The 24,684-nt window shown below is 41.6% G+C and overlaps 2 protein-coding genes across 2 annotated transcripts; both read right to left on the bottom strand.

The window, feature by feature from the left end:
- Nucleotides 1-667: 667 nt before the first annotated feature.
- On the bottom strand, nucleotides 668-5,356 carry LOC310963979 (NXPE family member 3-like; the record flags this gene model as incomplete). Its single annotated transcript, XM_083936936.1, has 5 exons — nucleotides 668-1,212; nucleotides 1,296-1,499; nucleotides 2,077-2,147; nucleotides 3,295-3,590; nucleotides 4,970-5,356. 5 exons carry the CDS (start codon nucleotides 5,354-5,356, stop codon nucleotides 668-670), a joined length of 1,503 nt encoding a protein of 500 aa, XP_083793062.1.
- A 4,582-nt stretch (nucleotides 5,357-9,938) lies between these two features.
- LOC310963968 (NXPE family member 3-like) lies at nucleotides 9,939-14,632 on the bottom strand (the record flags this gene model as incomplete). The annotated part of the gene is made up of 5 exons (XM_083936925.1): nucleotides 9,939-10,483; nucleotides 10,567-10,770; nucleotides 11,361-11,431; nucleotides 12,600-12,895; nucleotides 14,246-14,632. 5 exons carry the CDS (start codon nucleotides 14,630-14,632, stop codon nucleotides 9,939-9,941), a joined length of 1,503 nt encoding a protein of 500 aa, XP_083793051.1.
- Between the last annotated feature and the right edge of the window lie 10,052 nt (nucleotides 14,633-24,684).

Here is a 24,684-nt window from a genome sequence, read left to right as displayed (position 1 = left end):
AGACAGATTTACATGTTTACTGTATGTTAAACTTACTATGGAAAATAATGAAACCTCAGCTGCACTCAGTGAGCCATAAGCCATAAAATATTTACCAGTGATTGATTTCCACTAAATATCCTATGAATACATAGTCATGTCACATTTTCCAACTTTAATTATAAATTGCAAATGATCAGCTGAACGCTCTGTTAAACAACTCGTTGGTGCATGGTGGACTGTTTTGATCCAGCCTCTGAATTTGAAGTTTTTGGAGTTACCTTCTCATATCTGTCCATTCAATATAAAGATGGAATCATCAGCTTAGCAAACTGTTCAAAGGCAACAAAAGTGGCCTACCAGCACTGTTAAAGCTCACTAATTAGAATGTTATATCTCATCTGTACAAAAATGTAAAACATTTTTAAAAAGTCTATTGGAGGTTGCCAGACAACCAGCCTGGGTCTACTTAGGTTAGTGTTTATAACCAACAGCAACATGACTTAGAGCTGTTTTCCATCCAGTACTGTTTCTGTTCTGCTCATTCAACATTCCATGAATAAAGTAGATGTAGTTCGTCTAGTCTGTTCGTGGACTGTTTGCAATTGATAGAAAATCACAGACAAGCTGTAAAATCAGCTCTTTCTTGAATCACTCCTCTCCCCCATTACACACACATCTAGCTGCCCTATTGAGGGCACACGTAGGACAAGATAACGTCAAACATATCCTTAATAATGGGAGTTGTAGGGTGGAGGTTGTGTGGCAGTTGGTGGGCAACAACCATTTCCCAGGCATAGATCATACGAACATTCAGTCCTTTGAACATGGCTCTGAGCACCTTGTCACACTGCAGTGTGTACCAGTCACTGTTGGTTATTGCATAAAAAAGTGTCAGAGCTTTGGGGTTCCCTGTGCGGATGAGGACCTTTGTGCCCGGAGCCCTGTTCAGCAGCCGCACCACCGCCTTACGGATGTTCTGCAGCCGCCGGATGTAGAGTTCAACAGGGAAATTACCAAAGTGAGCCCAGACACCAATAACTACAACAGTATCAGGGCCTCCAAGAAAGCGATCTATTTCACTGGCAGCATAATGCAGCTCACTGACTGCCACAGAGACAGTTCGGAGAGGAACCCAGTGTAAGTGATACGCCACCATGATGTTATTCACTTGGTCCACAGACATGTGAAATCCAGCTTTTCCCAGGTTATGCTGGGCAAACTCCTTAAGATCTAAAATGATTACAGAGAGATCCAATTGAGTTACTCTGTGAACAAACTCAAACTGTTGTCAGAAATCTCTGTGAATCAGCTACCTGGTAGTGTTGCGACGAGATATTCAAACATCGTCCTGATCGTGCTGTCTCCCAACATGTGGACCTCCTTCTTTCTCAGGCAATTAATTTTGGCAGAAACGTCAAATTGACGAACTGTGGTGCCATCAAGTGCTCGCCACACACCCCGGTAGTAATAGCCATAGAGTCCAGATGTCACAATGTTGCTCTTGATCTCTGGTTGACCTGCGAAGAATAAGGGTGAGGATATTCATATTTTTGTTATCCTCAAAAAATACCATGAAAAGACCAAAACAAAGGTCTTTCCCAAACCTGTCAGTCAGCCTTAAGTCAATTTGTTACTACAAAAGACATAAATCTTTATAAATGTGTATTTACTAAAGATTTAGTTATTTAGTAGTTTTTTAACATTCCTGTAATGGTGGTATTTAGTGTATTTGTTGGACAATGGATGGAAGAAGCAACGATAATGCCAACAAGAACATGAGAGCACCTGATTTAACTGCCAAACATCGCATGAAGCTTCATCAAGCGAGCAGTAGCAGCTCCTTACTTTGGTGATAACAGCTTGCAGACCTTACACCAAGAAACTGCACTGCTACCAGCCTTTGACACATTAATGAACTACGGGTAACGCTCCATGCTTCCAGCGCGTCTCTCAAATTGTGTTTCAGAAAACGCTGTACCCAGAAGAAACTAGCAGCAATTTTTTTACAATTTATTTTTGCCGGCTCTACTTTTGTGTTCTCTATCACATTTAGTTTTAAATAATTATAGACAGTTGTAAAAAGTTGTGCTTTACCTTGCTTTTTTGACAACACAGTGACACTGGCAGGTCCTGAAGCATGAATGGGTACTTTCATGTTGATACCACTGAAGAAAAGCACACAGAGGTAAAAAAAATATCACATGGTGGTGTGATGAGGACCATTATCGATGCCAAACAATATTGGTTAAATGATAACCTTGTCATATAATCCAGGCCTTACTGTCTAATTTTGCACTAGAGTTCAAAAGAGAAAATAATCAATACTTTTCATTTGTCGAGTATCCAATTCACACAGGAATTTACTAAAATAGGCTCTCATGCGCACAAACACACACATAGACACACACACACACACACACATAGCAACATTAAAGGTATTCTAACCTTTCTGTTATGTTGCTCAGCAATTAGAAAAAATTGAAACATGAACAACTTCGGCTCCCTCCTAAGTCCCACCATCTTACCCCTGCCTGACCTCTGATGTTCCCTCCTCGCCTGACGCTCATGGGGAGAAACTGAGCAGTACTACTAATGCTAATCTTCATTGCACAAATAACAGAACTATAGTAACTGATAACTGAAACTGTGACCATTTCATCTCTTATCAGCTCCAGATGAAGCTGCATTAGCCTCCTCTTGACGCATCAGTTCTTTGCCGTTCCTTGTTTTACTCTCACAGACCACCCTACAGCTCTGTCCATCGCAGAGACGCGCGTGATTTGTTAGCAGTGACAGCGATAGGCAACTGGAAGGGATGGTGTTGCGATGACAGGCAGGAAGCTTGGCAAATCAGTTTATTGGGGCCGAATAAAATGATTGGTCAGACTTTTACTAGAAATATATGAGAATTATATATTATATAAAAGATCAAACACTAAAATGTGAAAAAAGTACTTTAACCCACAGAGGTTGCAGTTTCTCTCAGCTCGACAGAACATTATAGAATCTTTCAACTTGTTTTTTTTTTAGACAGTTAGCTGGTGAACACAGCGGAGCACTTGGCAGCAAAGACAGATATTTTCCTATGGAGTTGGTGGAGACTTGCAAAATGTTTGTCCAAAATTCACTCTTTTTTTAACAATACTTTGGTTTCCACCTTGCCTTGATCCACACCTTTGATTCCACCAACTCCAGTGAGTTGACAACAGTTACACACTTCTGAAATGTCCTACCAATGAAATATATAGGTAACACTCGCTGTATACTTCTTAGAAGTCACACAAAATGCCAGTCCTTTCTCTGATTTCTCACCTCTCAAAGAGTTTCTCCTCGTTTGCCTTGAGGTTTTGGTGGAATTCTACAACGCTGTGAATGATCCTTGTGTCACAGCTCAGATTCTTTGGCTTGTAGCAGAACCAAGGCTCGCCTGTAGAGGGGTTAGTAAAGTTGCACAGTGGTAGCTGGGGTTGACGTAGGCATACGTTACACATGGTGGTTTCAGAGTGAGAGCCCTGGCGAAAGACGCTGTGAAATGGCACTCTGTCAGGTTGTTCGATGTTCAGCCTGGTCAGAACTGTGATGGCCTCACTAGGGTGAACCAGCATCACCTGATTGGACAGAGAACCACAGTTTTAACTTATGTCCAATCATGTTCAGTCATATCAAATACAAATAAATTGAATTGGCACATTCATAAAGATTGTTGTTTTGTAAACCAGATTGATCTTTAAAACAACAAAAACAGGTCTGCTGCTAAACCTCATTCATCTATGGATCAGACGGAAAACTATTTTACCTACAACCTCGTCAAAGGCAGCCTAGATAGCTTCCCTTCTTCTGTGCTTTCCCTTCACAATAGGAGCTCTAGACACACACTAAGTAGTTAACTGTTTACCAGAAGGAACTTAAATTCATTCAGAGCATTTCACTAAATTCTCAATAAATATCTCACAATAGCCCAGTTTTAGCTTTTCCTGCTTTGGCTTCCTGACTGTGTTCAGAAATCACAGGTAGATACGCTTTTATTTTGTCCTCTGGCTTAAGTCTCCGGCGCTAACCTCCATCACTGCACTCAGGGGGTGAATAGTCAAACCTTTTATGTCGTGCATTTGCACCGCTGCCAGTGTGAATAGTGCCACTGTCATCTAGACTTTCTCCACTATCATTAAGTCTTTTCCAGCTCTTTGACAGCTGTCGTAAATTTTAAGGTGGAGTGTTTTCTCTCATTTTTTTGAGTGCTCGAGTTGAAATCTTGAATCAGCCATCAACCATCTGTGGAGGAACTTCCATTCACTCGTCCGCTCCAATGAATTACCCAATCATAGCTCAGCAACTGTATGCAGGCACAGCAGGTTTGTTAAGCTCTGGATTTGTTTGACATGTTGAAGTTGATGAGTCTTTAGTATACTCTGCATATTTAGAGAAAGTTAGAAAGTTACCCTCTTTTAGTCTTTCCAAAACCAAAAATCACATGAAGAAGAGTGGAACAAATTATGAGAATAAATTCTGTTGATCTGCTCTCATGTAATCAGCAAGTTTGAGCATGAACGGCTAAACAATCTGCTACCTACAGCTGTAACCTAACCAACAGCGGGAAGTATTTTAAACCCCGCTGGTGAGACCAAAGCCTCGCTAGCAGGGCTTCTAGCTGCCTCCTCTAGCAGGAGCAGCTGGTCTCGCCATGGTACTCCGAGCTGCTGTATGCTGGCTGACGGTTAAAAGCAGGTTCACGTCATGATCTACATTCACGCATTAGAAGCAACACGTTTGGCGCAATGGTCCAAATATGATCCACATGTGATCATGCAACACATTACTAGCATTTCAAGCGATGTGTCGCATCTGTCGCTGCCCGGTGTGAATGCATCTTAAGACCTGAAAGTGAACTGGTGTAGCACGGGGGTGGGGCTTAGTGAACAATTAGTTAGAAGATAGATTAAGACACCTACAGTACAAACATATTTAACATGATAGTTTTCAGCATCACCTCAACCTGTGCGCTTCCTTCCCAGAGTAAAGACACTACAGCAGAGTAGCTGCCATTGAGATGATCCACCACATGCCCAGCCACACCTGCACTAAGTGTTGGGTTGTGCACCCGGGCAAATAAGAGGTCTCCCCCAGTCTTCTTGGGACGGCCCTTGAAGTCAGAAATTTTGATCAAAACCTCCAGCTGATCCCCTACGTGCCACTGTCCTCCTTCCCTCCCTGGGAGAATGGTGAAGGTACTGTGAGCTGGATCACTGGTCTGCTCCAGGATAAGAGGATCTGGCAAAAGCGGAGTTTCAGGCCAAGCAATGGAGTCTAGCAGGAGGCGTTCTTCCTGAGCCTCCTTGGGAGGCAGTGGCTGTAGTTCGCAGAGGCCATGATGCATCTCACGCTCAGTGGTAACTTTCGGTTCGACGACGGTGGAGGACACTTCATGCTGAAACTGAAATGGAGACAGATGCATCAAACAAAACTGATTAACTAAGTGAGATTAACTGAAACTACTCAAAAGCTGTAGTACACATGCCAAGCCATATGTGATGCTGTAACTCTGCCACAGACATACATCGAAAGGGGAGAAGAAAGAGACGGAGCATGCGCATGAAGCTTGCACGCTCTAGACAAACAATGTTGCCAACTTTTCTCGCTAAATCAATTAGCATATATAACTTTTTTTATATATATTTGTGGGGATTTTTAAACTTGAAGTGTTCATTTTTTCATAATATAATTGAAGTTTTGTTATTACTCACTGTGTACGTATGGAAGTGAAATAAAAACTATATAGCATGCTTTCACATTATTATGAATTTAACATAGATGGAATAACTAAAGGATGTGCAGCTAAACTCCAGTTTAAACTAGGTGCAGTCAGATCAAACAGGGTCAGCCCACTAGGAGGCAGGGAGCTACAGAGTAGGGAGTGTTCTTTCCACAGGAGCTGGTGGATCATTGGATGAACCGTGTGACCAGGGGGCAGAGGATTCAACTCGTGAACGAATGAGAGCCTGTTAAGGAGTGAATGAAATTCTAAAGCTGGAGCCAGAGACTTCCTCAGCAACATTCTGAACCAATCACAAGAACCCAATGAACTTTATTGCTGTATAAATGCTTTGTGAAGGGGGGCTCTCTGCGTTCTTTCAGGCTTGCTAGATGCAGGTAACAACTTGGCTAAAAGCCTGCTATTTCAGACCCCAGAGACACCCCTTGGCCAAGGGGGAAATTATTTGCTGTTTTGATAAACTTTTTAAACTTAAAGAAGTACTCTGCCTTTCCTTGAGTAAGAACATGATAAATTACACAAACACACAATGAACCACACTCAGCAATGGTAATGGCCATTGTAAGTCCAAATTATATTCCTCAACAAAAAGTGTTGAAAGTTCAACCAAAATATATGCTCTTAAAGGACAACTAATAATAAAAAAAAGAATTTCAGTTTGTTGAACTCCTCTCAGTTCTATTTCCTTCGGGAGTGAATCATTTTCTCAACCCAAAATAATAAAGGGTCTTTGATGAGTTGCATTAGTTAGGAGTGAATCCTCTTCCCATACATTAATGAAGCCATATTTCTTTTAGTCGAACAGAAGTACAGGACTACGTAAATTAACACAGGGGCAGGCTTGCCACAACCACGGCAACCATTTAACTGATAACTCACTCTGGCCTAGTCCACACAAAGACATATCTCATCAAAAATTCCTGTCCACACCACTTCCACATACACATGCCAATCCAGTAGGTGGCGATAGCACTCCAAAAAGACGGCCATTTTAGCCAATGACAAAGCTGGAAAAATTCATGCACGAAAAACAACAATGGCGAGCCAAGGTCGAGCAGATTCCTTCATGTGTACTGACAGCAAAGTTGAGTTACTTCTCACTGTCATTCATGAATTTTAAATCGGTTGGGTCAGTCCAAGTACTTAATGTTAACAGTCGCAGTGTGACGTCAAACAATGTCGACAAGAAATTGAGGGCTTCCTCAGTTTTCCTGTCCACAAATTACTGCTGATCCCAGACTTTTCAAAAAAGTTCACCCTGGACTCCTGTTAAAAAAGACTCTGGTTTTAAGCTGCGGTTACGTGTGGATGACAGGTCAAACCGTGCAGAGAAACACACGCTTTAAGAAATACTGTACTCTTTCTTGTCTAGCAATCCAAACTATCTTGTATGTTGGCAATGATTATTCATGTCAAAAACAGTAGTTACACTTCCACTTTTAATTCTATAGCCCTAAGAAAACATGGTTTGAATCTTCTCTTCTGGCACAATGGTTACTGTTCTCTAATTTTGCTCAATGTTTTATCACAAATGAAAGTTTTTTTGTGCCTTGGTTATTTAGAAAAAAATTATTTGCTGACGTATTTCATATTAATGAGGACGTAGTTAGAAGCATTGTGGTGATCACCGCCACTCTGTCATCTCAAAGAATACACACATTTCACAGACCTGACGGACAGGTTGGTCATCCCATATGGAGGCTGTCAGTTTTTAGTGCACAACACATAAGAAATCCATATTATCAAAATATCTAATAATACTTTAACATGTGTCAGGAGTGGGACTTTAAGATTTATGCCTTCACTAGGAACAACTGAAAGCCACTAGGTTATAACACGTTGATGGTTTTGAAAGAAGAATGACAGCCTTACCCTTTAACTAGAGGAGCTGCTGTTTTCAGCAAGTCAAGTGAAGAGTTGAGAGGGAAAATACCCTTAACTCAAATTGCGTTACATATGAAGGACACTTTTGTTGCTGGGCCATATTAAAACACATTTAAAATACAATACACAATATTTGGAATTCTAATTAACATTCAATATTTCAAATAAGGTCCACCCTTTAAGTCATCCAACCAAAACCAAGTTCTCACCTGCCGGATCTCCATGTTTTTCATTATGATTAAGACAGCCACAGCCAGAATGAGGAAGATGAAGAAATACTTTCCTCTTGAACAAGCTTGGACCTTCATGGTTGTCTTCATCTTCATCATCACCTAGAGACTGACGACTGTTCACGCTCACATTTATGGACAATTCTAGAGTCAACCCCTTACCTAAGCTGTGTGTCTTTCGGCTGTGATACTCCACCCTCAAAGTGGTCATGCCAGTTCCATGTATAGAGGCCCCCGACTGAAAGTGGAAACTCTTTTTGTTAAAAACTTTAACAGGGAAAACAACAGAAGAAAACTCATGAAGAACAACTGAGGAGGGATCCTTCTCCCTGGAGGGACAGTTGGACAGCCATGCAATAGATGTCATGTGAACAAACACAGATAGATCAAGTTCAGCTTCAGTTTGCATTACAGATATTCTAGTAAATGTATGCAAATGAGGAAAATGTAGTTAACAGGAACATGTATATACAGTTTGATGCAAACAGGAAAAAGAAAATATGAGGGAACAGTGTACACAGCAGATTTCTCTGAACCACTGTTCACAAAGGCAAAAACAGAAATTGGAATATCTGATGGAAAACACGTGTTTGAGAAATGTCATTCATTTATAATACTTGATACTAACATTAAAAGTATTTGAGTAGGATATTACTTTAGTTAGTTTACATTTATATTAATAATAATAATATTTTATATTAAAGAAGCTCCAATTATAAATGGTATTAATTAAGTGGTCTGTTAAATTTGACATGCATTTAAAGGTTTAAATGATGCCTAAACAAAAACATGGTTTTCACAGTGTACGGAAAAGAAGGAGTATTTTACCCAGGTGCTCTTACAGATTTTTTATTTCTTTGTTTATTAACATTTTTTACTTTCTGTGGTGGGTATATACAATTGTAAATACCAATGCTTTATTTTTTCTGTGGTGTGTATATACCGTACATACAGTATGTAGCAGTTTGTATGAATGTGTTAAAGAAAGGATATGTTCTATGATAGGAAAATCTGACCATAGAAAGATGCAATGGAACAAATTACACTTCCCACTTTCCATCAACCCACAATGAAAAGCACAACCCAGTTAAAAGGACCTACAATTCTCATAATTCTGTTTGTGTCATGTATTGTATGTAATTAAAGTGTGACATCTGGTAATCTTCATACCAAAGTAGACATCACGTAAATATGTTATTGTTACATCATGAAAAAAACAAACTATTTCTGTCATTTGGAAATATACAACACAGTTGAGGTTAAGGCAGATATTATTAATATTAAATATAATAATCTACTTGCAGCTTCATGTCGAATTGGCTATACTATAGGATGGGACCTACCTACCTGCTGGATAACAACAATATCTGGTGGTGTATAATAAACCATTTCAGGACTCATCATCAGACAGATTTACATGTTTACTGTATGTTAAACTTACTATGGAAAAGAATGAAACCTCAGCTGCACTCAGTGAGCCATAAGCCATAAAATATTTACCAGTGATTGATTTCCACTAAATATCCTATGAATACATAGTCATGTCACATTTTCCAACTTTAATTATAAATTGCAAATGATCAGCTGAACGCTCTGTTAAACAACTCGTTGGTGCATGATGGACTGTTTTGATCCAGCCTCTGAATTTGAAGTTTTTGGAGTTACCTTCTCATATCTGTCCATTCAATATAAAGATGGAGTCATCAGCTTAGCAAACTGTTCAAAGGCAACAAAAGTGGCCTACCAGCACTGTTAAAGCTCACTAATTAGAATGTTATATCTCATCTGTACAAAAATGTAAAACATTTTTAAAAAGTCTATTGGAGGTTGCCAGACAACCAGCCTGGGTCTACTTAGGTTAGTGTTTATAACCAACAGCAACATGACTTAGAGCTGTTTTCCATCCAGTACTGTTTCTGTTCTGCTCATTCAACATTCCATGAATAAAGTAGATGTAGTTCGTCTAGTCTGTTCGTGGACTGTTTGCAATTGATAGAAAATCACAGACAAGCTGTAAAATCAGCTCTTTCTTGAATCACTCCTCTCCCCCATTACACACACATCTAGCTGCCCTATTGAGGGCACACGTAGGACAAGATAACGTCAAACATATCCTTAATAATGGGAGTTGTAGGGTGGAAGTTGTGTGGCAGTTGGTGGGCAACAACCATTTCCCAGGCATAGATCATACGAACATTCAGTCCTTTGAACATGGCTCTGAGCACCTTGTCACATTGCAGTGCGTACCAGTCACTGTTGGTTATTGCATAAAAAAGTGTCAGAGCTTTGGGGTTCCCTGTGCGGATGAGGACCTTTGTGCCCGGAGCCCTGTTCAGCAGCCGCACCACCGCCTTACGGATGTTCTGCAGCCGCCGGATGTAGAGTTCAACAGGGAAATTACCAAAGTGAGCCAAGACACCAATAACTACAACAGTATCAGGGCCTCCAAGAAAGCGATCTATTTCACTGGCAGCATAATGCAGCTCACTGACTGCCACAGAGACAGTTCGGAGAGGAACCCAGTGTAAGTGATACGCCACCATGATGTTATTCACTTGGTCCACAGACATGTGAAATCCAGCTTTTCCCAGGTTATGCTGGGCAAACTCCTTAAGATCTAAAATGATTACAGAGAGATCCAATTGAGTTACTCTGTGAACAAACTCAAATTGTTGTCAGAAATCTCTGTGAATCAGCTACCTGGTAGTGTTGCGACGAGATATTCAAACATCGTCCTGATCGTGCTGTCTCCCAACATGTGGACCTCCTTCTTTCTCAGGCAATTAATTTTGGCAGAAACGTCAAATTGACGAACGGTGGTGCCATCAAGTGCTCGCCACACACCCCGGTAGTAATAGCCATAGAGTCCAGATGTCACAATGTTGCTCTTCATCTCTGGTTGACCTGCGAAGAATAAGGGTGAGGATATTTATATTTTTGTTATCTTCAACAAATGCCATGAAAAGACCAAAACAAAGGTCTTTCCCAAACCTGTCAGTCAGCCTTAAGTCAATTTGTTACTACAAAAGACATAAATCTTTATAAATGTGTCACAAATACGTAGTTTATTTACTAAAGATTTAGTTATTTAGTAGTTTTTTAACATTCCTGTAATGTTGGTATTTAGTGTATTTGTTGGACAATGGATGGAAGAAGCAACGATAATGCCAATAAGAACATGAGAGCACCTGATTTAACTGCCAAACATCGCATGAAACTTCATCAAGCGAGCAGTAGCAGCTCCTTACTTTGGGGATAACAGCTTGCAGACCTTACACCAAGAAACTGCACTGCTAACAGCCTTTGACACATTAATGAACTACGGGTAACGCTCCATGCTTCCAGTGCGTCTCTCAAATTGGGTTCCAGAAAACGCTGTACCCAGAAGAAACTAGTAAAACTTTTTACAATTTATTTTTGCCGGCTCTATTTTGTGTTCTGTATCACATTTAGTTTTAAATAATTATAGACAGTCGTAAAAAGTTGTGCTTTACCTTGCTTTTTTGACAACACAGTGACACTGGCAGGTCCTGAAGCATGAATGGGTACTTTCATGTTGATACCACTGAAGAAAAGCACACAGAGGTAAAAAAAATATCACATGGTGGTGTGATGAGGACCATTATCGATGCCAAACAATATTGGTTAAATGATAACCTTGTCATATAATCCAGGCCTTACTGTCTAATTTTGCACTAGAGTTCAAAAGAGAAAATAATCAATACTTTTCATTTGTCGAGTATCCAATTCACACAGGAATTTACTAAAATAGGCTCTCATGCGCACAAACACACACACAGACACACACAGACACACACACACACGCACACACACACACACACATAGCAACATTAAAGGTATTCTAACCTTTCTGTTATGTTGCTCAGCAATTAGAAAAAATTGAAACATGAACAACTTCGGCTCCCTCCTAAGTCCCACTCTCTTCCCCCTGCCTGACCTCTGATGTTCCCTCCTCGCCTGACGCTCATGGTGAGAAACTGAGCAGTACTACTAATGCTAATCTTCATTGCACAAATAACTGAACTATAGTAACTGATAACTGAAACTGTGACCGTTTCATCTCTTTTCAGCTCCAGGTGAAGCAGCATTAGCCTCCTCTTGAGGCATCAGTTCTTTGCCGTTCCTTGTTTCTCTCACAGACCACCCTACCGCTCTGTCCATCGCAGAGACAATGCAGTGATTTGCAAGCAGTGACAGCGATAGGCAACTGGAAGGGATGGTGTTGCGATGACAGCCAGGAAGCTTGGCAAATCAGTTTATTGGGACCGAATAAAATGATTGGTCAGACTTTAAGCAGGAATATATGAGAATTATATATTATCAAAAAGATCAAACACTAAAATGTGAAAAAAGTACTTTAACCCACAGAGGTTGCAGTTTCCCTCAGCTCGACAGAACATTATAGAATCTTTCAACTTGTTTTTTTTTTGACAGTTAGCTGGTGAACACAGCGGAGCACTTGGCAGCAAAGACAGATATTTTCCTATGGAGTTGGTGGAGACTTGCAAAATGTTTGTCCAAAATGCACTCTTTTTTTAACAATACTTTGGTTTCCACCTTGCCTTGATCCACACCTTTGATTCCACCAACTCCAGTGAGTTGACAACAGTTACACACTTCTGAAATGTCCTACCAATGAAATATATAGGTATTACTCGCTGTATACTTCTTAGAAGTCACACAAAATGCCAGTCCTTTCTCTGATTTCTCACCTCTCAAAGAGTTTCTCCTCGTTTGCCTTGAGGTTTTGGTGGAATTCTACAACGCTGTGAATGATCCTTGTGTCACAGCTCAGATTCTTTGGCTTGTAGCAGAACCAAGGCTCGCCTGTAGAGGGGTTAGTAAAGTTGCACAGTGGTAGCTGGGGTTGACGCAGGCATACGTTACACATGGTGGTTTCAGAGCGTGAGCCCTGGCGAAAGACGCTGTGAAATGGCATTCTGTCAGGTTGTTCGATGTTCAGCCTGGTCAGAACTGTGATGGCCTCACTAGGGTGAACCAGCATCACCTGATTGGACAGAGAACCACAGTTTTAACTTATGTCCAATCATGTTCAGTCATATCAAATACAAATAAATTGAATTGGCACATTCATAAAGATTGTTGTTTTGTAAACCAGATTGATCTTTAAAACAACAAAAACAGGTATGCTGCTAGACCTCATTCATCTATGGATCAGACGGAAAACTATTTTACCTACAACCTCGTCAAAGGCAGCCTAGATAGCTTCCCTTCTTCTGTGCTTTCCCTTCACAATAGGAGCTCTAGACACACACTAAGTAGTTAACTGTTTACCAGAAGGAACTTAAATTCATTCAGAGCATTTCACTAAATTCTCAATAAATATCTCACAATAGCCCAGTTTTAGCTTTTCCTGCTTTGGTTTCAGAAATCACAGGAAGAGATGCTTTTATTTTGTCCTCTGGCTTAGGTCTCCGGTGCTAACCTCCATCATTGCACTCAGGGGGTGAATATTCAAATCTTTTATGTCGTGCATTTGCACCGCTGCCACTGTCATCTATACTTTCTCCACTATCATTAAGTCTTTTCCAGCTCTTTGACAGCTGTTGTAAATTTTAAGGTAGAGTGTTTTCTCTCATTTTTTTGAGAGCTCGAGTTGAAATCTTGAATCAGCCATCAACCATCTGTGGAGGAACTTCCATTCACTCGACCGCTCCAATGAATTACCCAATCATAGCTCAGCAACTGTATGCAGGCACAGCAGGTTTGTTAAGCTCTGGATTTGTTTGACATGTTGAAGTTGATGGGTCTTTAGTATACTCTGCATATTTAGAGAAAGTTAGAAAGTTACCTTTCTTTTAGTCTTTCCAAAACCAAAACCAAAAAAAAGAGTGGAACAAATTATGAGAATAAATTATGATGATCTGCTCTCATGTAATCAGCAAGTTTGAGCATGAACGGCTAAACAATCTGCTACCTACAGCTGTAACCTAACCAACAGCGGGAAGTATTTTAAACCCCGCTGGTGAGACCAAAGCCTCTCTATCAGAGCTTCTAGCTGCATCCTCTAGCAGGAGCAGCTAGCCTCGCCATGGTACTCCGAGCTTCTGTATGCTGGCTGACGGTTAAAAGCAGGTTCACGTCATGATCTACATTCACGCATTAGAAGCAACACGTTTGGCGCAATGGTCCAAATATGATCCACATGTGATCATGCAACACATTACTAGCATTTCAAGCGATGTGTCGCATCTGTCGCTGCCCGGTGTGAATGCATCTTAAGACCTGAAAGTGAACTGGTGTAGCACGGGGATGGGGCTTAGTGAACAATTAGTTAGAAGATAGATTAAAACACCTACAGTACAAACATATTTAACATGATAGTTTTCAGCATCACCTCAACCTGTGCGCTTCCTTCCCAGAGTAAAGACACTACAGCAGAGTAGCTGCCATTGAGATGATCCACCACATGCCCAGCCACACCTGCTTTAAGTGTTGGGTTGTGCACCCGGGCAAATAAGAGGTCTCCCCCAGTCTTCTTGGGACGGCCCTTGAAGTCAGAAATTTTGATCAAAACCTCCAGCTGATCCCCTACGTGCCACTGTCCTCCTTCCCTCCCTGGGAGAATGGTGAAGGTACTGTGAGCTGGATCACTGGTCTGCTCCAGGATAAGAGGATCTGGCAAAAGCGGAGTTTCAGGCCAAGCAATGGAGTCTAGCAGGAGGCGTTCTTCCTGAGCCTCCTTGGGAGGCAGTGGCTGTAGTTCGCAGAGGCCATGATGCATCTCACGCTCAGTGGTAACTTTCGGTTCGACGACGGTGGAGGACACTTCATGCTGAAACTGAAATGGAGACAGATGCATCAAACAAAACTGATTAACTAAGTGAGATTAACTGAAACTACTCAAAAGCTGTAGTACACATGCCAAGCCATATGTGATGCTGTAACTCTGCCACAGACATACATCGAAAGGGGAGAAGAAAGAGACGGAGCATGCGCATGAAGCTTGTACGCTCTAGACAAACAATGTTGCCAACTTTTCTCGCTAAATCAATTAGCATATATAACTTTTTTATATATATATTTATGGGGATTTTTAAACTTGAAGTGTTCATTTTTTTTATAATATAATTGAGGTTTGTTATTACTGACTGTTTACGTATGGAAGTGAAATAAAAACTATATAGCATGCTTTCACATTATTATGAATTTAACATAGATGGAATAACTAAAGGATGTGCAGATAAACTCCAGTTTAAACTAGGTGCAGTCAGATCAAACAGGGTCAGCCCCCTAGGAGGCAGGAAGCTACAGAGTAGGGAGTGTTCTTTCCACAGGAGCTGGTGGATCATTGAAGGAACCGTGTGACCAGGGGGCAGAGGATTCAACTCATGAACGAATGAGAGCCTGTTAAGGAGTGAATGAAATTCTAAAGCTGGAGCCAGAGACTTCCTCAGCAACATTCTGAACCAATCACAAGAACCCAATGAACTTTATTGCTGTATAAATGCTTTGTGAAGGGGGGCTCTCTGCGTTCTTTCAGGCTTGGTAGATGCAGGTTACAGCCTGGCTAAAAGACTGCTATTTCAGACCCCAGAGACACCCCTTGGCCAAGGGGGAAATTATTTGCTGTTTTGATAAACTTTTTAAACTTAAAGAAGTACTCTGCCTTTCCTTGAGTAAGAACATGATAAATTACACAAACACACAATGAACCACACTCAGCAATGGTAATGTCCATTGTAAGTCCAAATTATATTCCTCAACAAAAAGTGTCGAAAGTTCAACCAAAATATATGCTCTTAAAGGACAACTAATAATAAAAAAAAGAATTTCAGTTTGTTGAACTCCTCTCAGTTCTATTTCCTTCGGGAGTGAATCCTTTTCTCAACCCCCAAAATAATAAAGGGTCTTTGATGAGTTGCATTAGTTAGGAGTGAATCCTCTTCCCATACATTAATGAAGCCATATTTCTTTTAGTCGAACAGAAGTACAAGACTACGTAAATTAACACAGGGGCAGGCTTGCCACAACCACGGCAACCATTTAACTGATAGCTCACTCAGGCCTAGTCCACACAAACACATATCTCATCAAAAATTCCTGTCCACACCACTTCCACATCCACATGCACATGCGATAGCACTCCAAAAAGACGGCCATTTTAGCCAATCACAGGGCTGGAAAAATTCATGCACGAAAAACAACGATGGCGAGCCAAGGTCGAGCAGATTCCTTCATGTGTACTGACAGCAAAGTTGAGTTACTTCTCACTGTCATTCATGAATTTTAAATCGGTTGGCTCAGTCCAAGTACTTAATGTTAACAGTCGCAGTGTGACGTCAAACAATGTCGACAAGAAATTGAGGGCTTCCTCAGTTTTCCTGTCCACAAATTACTGCTGATCCCAGACTTTTCAAAAAAGTTCACCCTGGACTCCTGTTAAAAAAGACTCTGGTTTTAAGCTGCGGTTACGTGTGGATGACAGGTCAAACCGTGCAGAGAAACACACGCTTTAAGAAATACTGTACTCTTTCTTGTCTAGCAATCCAAACTATCTTGTATGTTGCCAATGATTATTCATGTCAAAAGCAGTAGTTACACTTCCTATTCATTTTTGAATTCTATAGCCCCAAGAAAACATTGTTTGAATCTTCTCTTCTGACACAATGGTTACTGTTCTCTAATTTTGCTCAATGTTTATCACAAATGAAAGTTTTTTTGTGCCTTGGTTATTTATAAAAATATTATTTGCTGACGTATGTCATATCAATGAGGACGTAGTTAGAAGCATTGTGGTGATCACCGCCACTCTGTCATCTCAAAGAATACACACATTTCACAGACCTGACGGACAGGTTGGTCGTCCCATATGGAGGCTGTCAGTTTTTAGTGCACAACACATAAGAAATCCATATTATCAAAATATATATATATATATATGTGTCAGGAGTGGGACTTTAAGATTTATGCCTTCACTAGGAACAACTGAAAGCCACAAGGTTCTAACACATTGATGGTTTTGATAGAAGAATGAAAGCCTTACCCTTTAACTAAATAATACTAAAATACCCTTAACTCAAATTGCGTTACATATGAAGGACACTTTTGTTGCTGGGCCATATTAAAACACATTTAAAATACAATACACAATATTTGGAATTCTAATTAACATTAAATATTTCAAATAAGGTGCACCCTTTAAGTGATCCCACCAAAACCAAGTTCTCACCTGCCGGATCTCCATGTTTTTCATTAAGATTAAGACAGCCACAGCCAGAATGAGGAAGATGAAGAAATACTTTCCTCTTGAACAAGCTTTGACCTTCATGATCGTCTCCATCTTCATCATCACCTAGAGACTGACGACTGTTCACGCTCACATTTATGGACAATTCTAGAGTCAACCCCTTACCTAAGCTGTGTGTCTTTCGGCTGTGAAACTCCACCCTCAAAGTGGTCATGCCAGTTCCATGTATAGAGGCCCCCGACTGAAAGTGGAAACTCTTTTTGTTAAAAACTTTAACAGGGAAAACAACAGAAGAAAACTCATGAAGAACAACTGAGGAGGGATCCTTCTCCCTGGAGGGACAGTTGGACAGCCATGCAATAGATGTCATGTGAACAAACACAGATAGATCAAGTTCAGCTTCAGTTTGCATTACAGATATTCTAGTAAATGTATTCAAATGAGGAAAATGTAGTTAACAGGAACATGTATATACAGTTTGATGCAAACAGAAAAAAGAAAATATGAGGGAACAGTGTACACAGCAGATTTCTCTGAACCACTGTTTACAAAAGGCAAAAACAGAAATTGGAATATCTGATGGAAAACCTGTGTTTGAGAAATATCATTCATTTATAATACTTGATACTAACATTAAAAGTATTTGAAGAGGACTTTTTTTAGAGTAGGGTATTACTTAAGTTAGTTTAGTCTGGTGTCTTCTGGTGTTTACTCTTGGCCCATTTGACATTGGATCACAAAACAGACTAATACAAAATGATCAATCATCAAAACAATTACGATGGTTTACTCTGGATAAAGTACAGGAGCAGTATAACGTCCAATATTTCCCTCTTTGGAACAGAAGTATAAAGTATAAAATGGAAGAAGAAGATAGACTTTAGAACAATCCGTCCGTACATAATGCATGCATTGCCACAGTCTCTCCAGATATAAATTCAGTCTTCTGAACTACTGTGAATTAGGAAGGAACATTTCCTTATGATGAGGCCAGACCGGTTGGATAGCTACCTGTCTGCCAGGTATGACTGCAGCTTCTTTCAGACAGCAGAGACCAACCCCTTACGTGCCGACACGGTACCTGTAACTTGTAGCCTGATATTAAAGAAGCTACAATTATAAATGGTATTAATTAAGTGGTCTGTTAAATTTGACATGCATTTAAAGGTTTAAATGATGCCTATCCAAAAATATGGTTTTCACAGGGTACGGAAAAGAAGGAGTATTTTACCCAGGTGCTCTTACAGATTTTTTATTTATATGTGTTTATTAACATTATTTACTTTCTGTGGTGAGTATATACAATTGTAAATACTAATGCTTTATTTTTTCTGTGGTGTGTATATACCGTACATACAGTATGTAGAAATGTGTATGAATGTGTTAAAGATAAGATATGTTATACGATAGGAAAATCTGACCATAGAAAGGTGCAATGGAACAAATTACACTTCCCACTTTCCATCAACCCACAATGAAAAGCACAACCAAGTGTGACATCTGGTAATCTTCATACCAAAGTAGACATCACGTAAATATGTTATTGTTACATCATGAAAAAAAAAAACTATTTCTGTCATTTGGAAATATACAACACAGTTGAGGTTAAGGCAGATATTATTAATATTAAATATAATAATCTACTTGCAGCTTCATGTCAAATTGGCTTGACTATAGGATGGGAGAACCTACCAACTTGCTGGATAACAACAATATTCAGCCTCCTCAGCTGCACTCAGTGAGCCATAAAATATTTACCAGTGATTGATTTCCACTAAATATCCTATGAATACATAGTCATGTCACGTTTTCCAACTTTAATTACAAATTGCAAATGATCAGCTGAAAGCTCTGTTAAACAACTCGTTGGTGCATGGTGGATTGTTTTGATCCAGCCTCTGAATTTGAAATTTTTGGAGTGACCTTCTCATATCTGTCCATTCAACATAAAGATGGAGTCATCAGCTTAGCAAACTGTTCAAAGGCAACAAAAGTAGCCTACCAGCACTGTTAATGCTCACTAATTAGCATGATATATCTCATCTGTACAAAAATGTAAAACATTTTTAAAAAGTCTATTGGAGGTTGGGTCTACTTAGATCAGTAATTGCCTGGAATGCTGCTTGACAATCCTAAGACATGAGGAATGAAGTTGTAAGTGTTTATAACCAACAGCAACATGACTTAGAGCTGTTTTCCATCCAGTACTGTTTCTGTTCTGCTCATTCAACATTATCCGCAACTGATAGAAACACACAGACAAGATGTTAACTCAGCTCTTTCCTGAATCACTCCTCTCCCCCATTAAACACGCATCTAGCTGCCCTATTGAGGGCACACGTAGGACAAAAGAATGTCAATCATATCCTTAATAATGGGAGTTGTAGGGTGGATGTTGTGGGCAACAACCAATTCCCAGGCATAGATCATACGAACATTCAGTCCTTTGAACATGGCTCTGAGCACCTTGTCCACTGCAGCACGTTCCAGTCACTGTTGGTTATTGCATGAAAAAATGACGGAGCTTTGGGGTTCCTTGTGCGGATGAGGAACTTTGTGCCTGGAGCCCTGTTCAGCAGCCGCACCACCGCATTACGGATGTTCTGCAGCCGCCGGATGTAGACCTCAACAGGGAAAGTGCCAAAGTGAGCCCAGAGACCAATAACTACAACAGGATTAGGGCCTCCAAGTAAGCGATCTATTTCACTGGCAGCATAACGCAGCTCACTGACTCCCACAGAGAGAATTTGGATAGGAACCCCGTGAAAGCAGGATGCCACCATTCACTTGGTCCACAGACATGGACTTGGTAAATGGTAAATGGGCTTGTACTTATATAGCGCCTTTCTAGTCTTCTGACTACTCAAGGCGCTTTCATAGTCTTTGTCACATTCACCCATTCACACAGACATTCACACTGATGGCAGTGGACATCTACATACCATCTTATCTAATGTAACCATTCACACCACATTTAGACACCCATACACACCACGGGGAGGAATTCGGGGTTCAGTGTCTTGCCTAAGGACACTTCGACATGTGGACCGGCGGAGGTGGGGATCGAACCACCAATCTCTCAAATGGAGGACAACCCACTCTGTCTCTGAGCCACAGTCGCCCACAGGAAGAGCGAACCAGCAGAGTAGTAGCCAAGCAGCAGCAGGGTGCGTGGATGAAGTGGGAGCAGGCCATGGAGCGGAATGTCTCCTGGAAAGTCATCTGGAAGTGGAACCCCCAGCGGATCAAGTTCCTGATTCAGGGGGTGTATGATGTCCTACCAAGCCCATCAAACCTGTGCACATGGGGCAAGATAGAAACACCTGAATGCCCCCTGTGTTCCAAAACGGGAACCCTGGAACACATCCTGAGCAGCTGCTCCAAGGCGCTAAGTGAGGGTAGGTATCGATGGAGGCACGGCCAGGTCCTGAAATCCATTGCTGAAGCAATCAGCAAAGGGATCAAGGGCAGCCGGTACACCCAAACTACGGCCAGAGAAAACATCAAAGAACTGCTCTGCTGGTATGCTCTCCACAGGCAGAGACTGGGTAATAACTGAAACTGTGACCATGTCCTCTCTTTTCAGCTCCAGATGAAGCTGCATTAGCCTCCTCTTGACGCATCAGTTCTTTGCCGTTCCTTGTTTTACTCTCACAGACCACCCTACCGCTCTGTCCATCGCAGAGACGCGCGTGATTTGCAAGCAGTGACAGCGATAGGCAACTGGAAGGGATGGTGTTGCGATGACGGGCAGGAAGCTTTGCAAATCAGTTTATTGGGACCAAATAAAATAATTGGTCCGTTTTTATCAGAAATGTATGAGAATTAGATATTATATAAAAGATCAAACACTAAAATGGGAAAAGTACTTGAACCCACAGGAGTTGCAGTTTCCCTCAGCTCGACAGAACATTATAGAATCTTTCCACTTGTTTTTCATTATGGTGATCACAGCGGAGCACTTGGCAACTAAGACAAATATTTTACTTGGTGGAGACAAGAAAATGTAAGTCCAAAATTTACTCTCTTTTTAACAATACTTTGGTTTCCACCTTGCCTTGATCCAAACCTTTGAATTCACCAACTCCAATGAGTTGACAGCAGTTACACACTTCTGAAATGTCCTACCGATGAAATATATAGGTACCACTCGCTGTATACTTCTTAGAAGTCACACAAAATGTCAGTCCTTTATCTGATCCCTCACCTCTCAAATAGTTTCTCCTCGTTTTCCTTGAGGTTTTGATGGAATTCTTCTATACTGTGAATGATCCTTGTGTCACAGCTCAGATTCTTTGGCTTGTAGCAGAACCAAGGCTCGCCTGTAGAGGGATCAGTAAAGTTACACAGTGGTAGCTGAGGTTAACGTAGGCATACGTTACAAATGGTGGTTTCAGAGCGTGAGCCCTGGCGAAAGAGGCTGTAAAATGGCGTTCTGTCAGGTTGTTCGATGTTTTCTAACTGGGGGATCCCGAGGTGTTCCCAGTCCAGTGTGGAGATATAATCTCTCCACCTAGTCCTGGGTCTTCGCCAAGGCCTCCTCCCAGCCTGACGTGCCTGGAACACCTCCCTAGGGAGGCGCCCAGGGGGCATCCTTACTAGATGCCCGAACCACCTCAACTGGCTCTTTTCAAAGCAAAGGAGCAGCAGCTCTACTCCGAGTTCCTCATGGATAGCTGACCTTCTCACCCTATCTCTAAGGGAGACTCCAGCCACCCCCCTGAGAAAACCCATTTCAGCCGCTTGTACCCGCGACCTCATTCTTTCTGTCATGACCCAGCATTCATGACCATAGGTGAGGGTAGGAACGAAGATTGACCGGTAGATCTTGTCATCCCAACGGTGCAAACACCGCCCCCGCTGCTCCGATTCTCCGGCCAAACTCACGCTCCATCCTCCCCTCACTCGTGAACATGATTTCGAGGTACTTGAACTCTTTCACTTGGGGTAAGGACTCATTCCCTACCCGGAGTAAGCAATCCACCGATTTCCTGCTGAGAGCCATGGCCTCAGATTTAGAGGTGCTGATCCTCATCCTGGCCGTTTCACACTCGGCTGCGAATCGCTCCAGTGAGTGTTGAAGGTCACTGACCGATGATGCCATCAGGACCACATCGTCTGCAAAAAGCAGAGACGAGATCCTCAGCCCGCCGAACTGCAACCCCTCCCCACCACGACTACGCCTCGGTATCCTGTCCATGAAAATCATGAACAGGATTGGTGACAAAGCGCACCCCTGGCAGAGGCCTACCCCCACTGTGAACGAATCCGACTTACTGCCGAGGATCCGGACACAGCTCTCGCTTTGGGTGTACAGAGATTGGATGGCCCACAGATGTGACCCCTTCACCCCATACTCCCGCAGCACCTCCAACAGTATCTCCCCCGAGGGACCCGGTCATATGCCTTCCAGATCCACAAAACACATTTAGACTGGATGGGCATACTGCCAAGCACCCTCAAGGATCCTTGCGAGAGTGAAGAGCTGGACCATTGTTCCACATCCAGGATGGAATCCACATTGTTGCTCTGCATTCTGAGGTTCGACTATAGGATGAAACCTCCTTTCCAGCACTTTGGAGTAGACTTTACCAGGGAGGCTGACTGTGTTTAGAAATCACAGGAAGAGACGCTTTTATTTTGTCCTCTGGCTTAAGTCTCCTGCGCTAACCTCCATCACTGCACTCAGAAGCAGAAACAACACCGGGACTCTTCCTGAGCTGGGGTGAATATTCAAACCATTCATGTCGTGCAATTGCATCGCTGCCGGTGTGAATAGTGTCACTGTCATCTAGACTTTCTCCATTATCATTAAGTCTTTTTTCCGCTCTTTGACAGCTGTCAGCTTTCTTTAAGGTAGAGTGTTTTCTTTCATTTTTTTTGAGTGCTCATGTTCACTTCTTGAATCACCTAACCAACAGCGGGAAGTATTTTAAACCCCGCTGGTGAGACCAAAGCCTCGCTAGCTCGCTGGTTTCTAGCTGCCTCCTCTAGCAGGAGCAGCTGGTCTCGCCATGGTACCACGAGCTGCTGTATGCTGGCTGACGGTTAAAAGCAGGTTCACTTCATAGTCGTCATTCACCTTAATATGCTTCCCTTAGGAAATATTATTAGGAAGCAGTCCATACATTTTCATTGTTATACTGATGACACACAATTGTAGGCAACCATCCATGAATGATTACGCATTCATCAATCGCAAAAACTACCACTCAATAAATGTACGGGTGATTTGTGATGCCAAGCTATCGCTTTTAAACGTGGTGGCCAGGTGGCCAATTTGTTGGCGCGCTGCTGCAGCAAGATGCACTGCAGAGCCAAAGTCATCACCTCGGTTAGTGGCTACCCTCGATAAATTGCATTAAATCAAACAAGGTATCAGATGATTAACATCCTGGTATGTTTCTTCTAGGTGACAAAGGTATTCTCCAAAGAATACCTAATAACCCCGCTTGAAAACCCCGCTACAGAGCAAGAGCACCGGTGTTGTGCCATATTCAGCACCTCTGCCGTGAAATGCACCCCTCGCATTATAGGTGATATCCTGGATCCGAAGGCTGTTGTTTCCACCTATAGAAGTAGTTTATATACAGGTAACCCACAGCGGTCAGAACATTAGTTACTTACAGTCTTTAAACTATTTTAAAGAGTTTAAAATCACAAACATGGATATTAGCGAACACAAAACAACACCTTTTTGTATGTCCTGTGAAAATATATTGCAGCTATAATTACAAAATGAAATAAATGTATCTTTTGATCAAGTTGAAGTTTTTCTTGCAATTAATAGGTTCAAAAGTGTGTGCTTTTAAAGTGGCTACGTGTATATAAGCTACTCCTAAGGTCGAAACAACAGCCTTCTGATCCAGAATATCACCTATAATGCGAGGGGGTTCATTTCACGGCAGGGGTGCTGAATACGGCACAACACCTGTCCAACAGTGCGCACACGCGCACACGGGTCTCAGTGGAGCGATGCTTCTGGTTGACTGCCTCCGTTATTCTTTTCCATACAGCGTTTTTATGGGCCCCTTTTATTCCACTCTTAAGACTGACAAATAGCACATCTTTATTTTTCTCCATGTCGGATGTCAGGATGCTGATCTGTGTATTGAGGCCTCCGTACCAGGAATATTTAAGGGCGTAACATGTAAATGACGATTGAATTCAGCCGCCGCATTTATCAAGGCCCGCTCATTCGTACTCTGAGATTGGTCGGATACGAATGTTTCATAAATCACACATGGGTCCTGTCATACAACCAATTCTGCGCTCAGATCTGCGCCCATTTTAATGTAAGATTAATAAATGAGGGCCATCATGTCTCAGAAAGATTCAGAAAAACTAGTCCATGCATTTGTTACTTCTAGGCTGGACTACTGCAACTCTTTATAATCAGGCTGTTCCAATAAATCTGTTAAGAGTCTCCAGTTGGTCCAAAATGCTACAGCCCGTGTACAAACTAAGACAAACCAAAGAGAACATATTTCTCCTGTATTAGTTTCTTTGCACTCGCTACCTGTAAAATCTAGAATATAATTTAAAATCCTTCTCCTTACCTACAAAGCTCTTATTGGTCAGGCTCC

The sequence above is a fragment of the Echiichthys vipera genome (assembly GCF_963691815.1).
Source record: "Echiichthys vipera genome assembly, chromosome: 2".
NCBI lineage: Eukaryota > Metazoa > Chordata > Actinopteri > Perciformes > Trachinidae > Echiichthys > Echiichthys vipera.
This window is presented reverse-complemented; position numbering and strand designations above follow the sequence as displayed.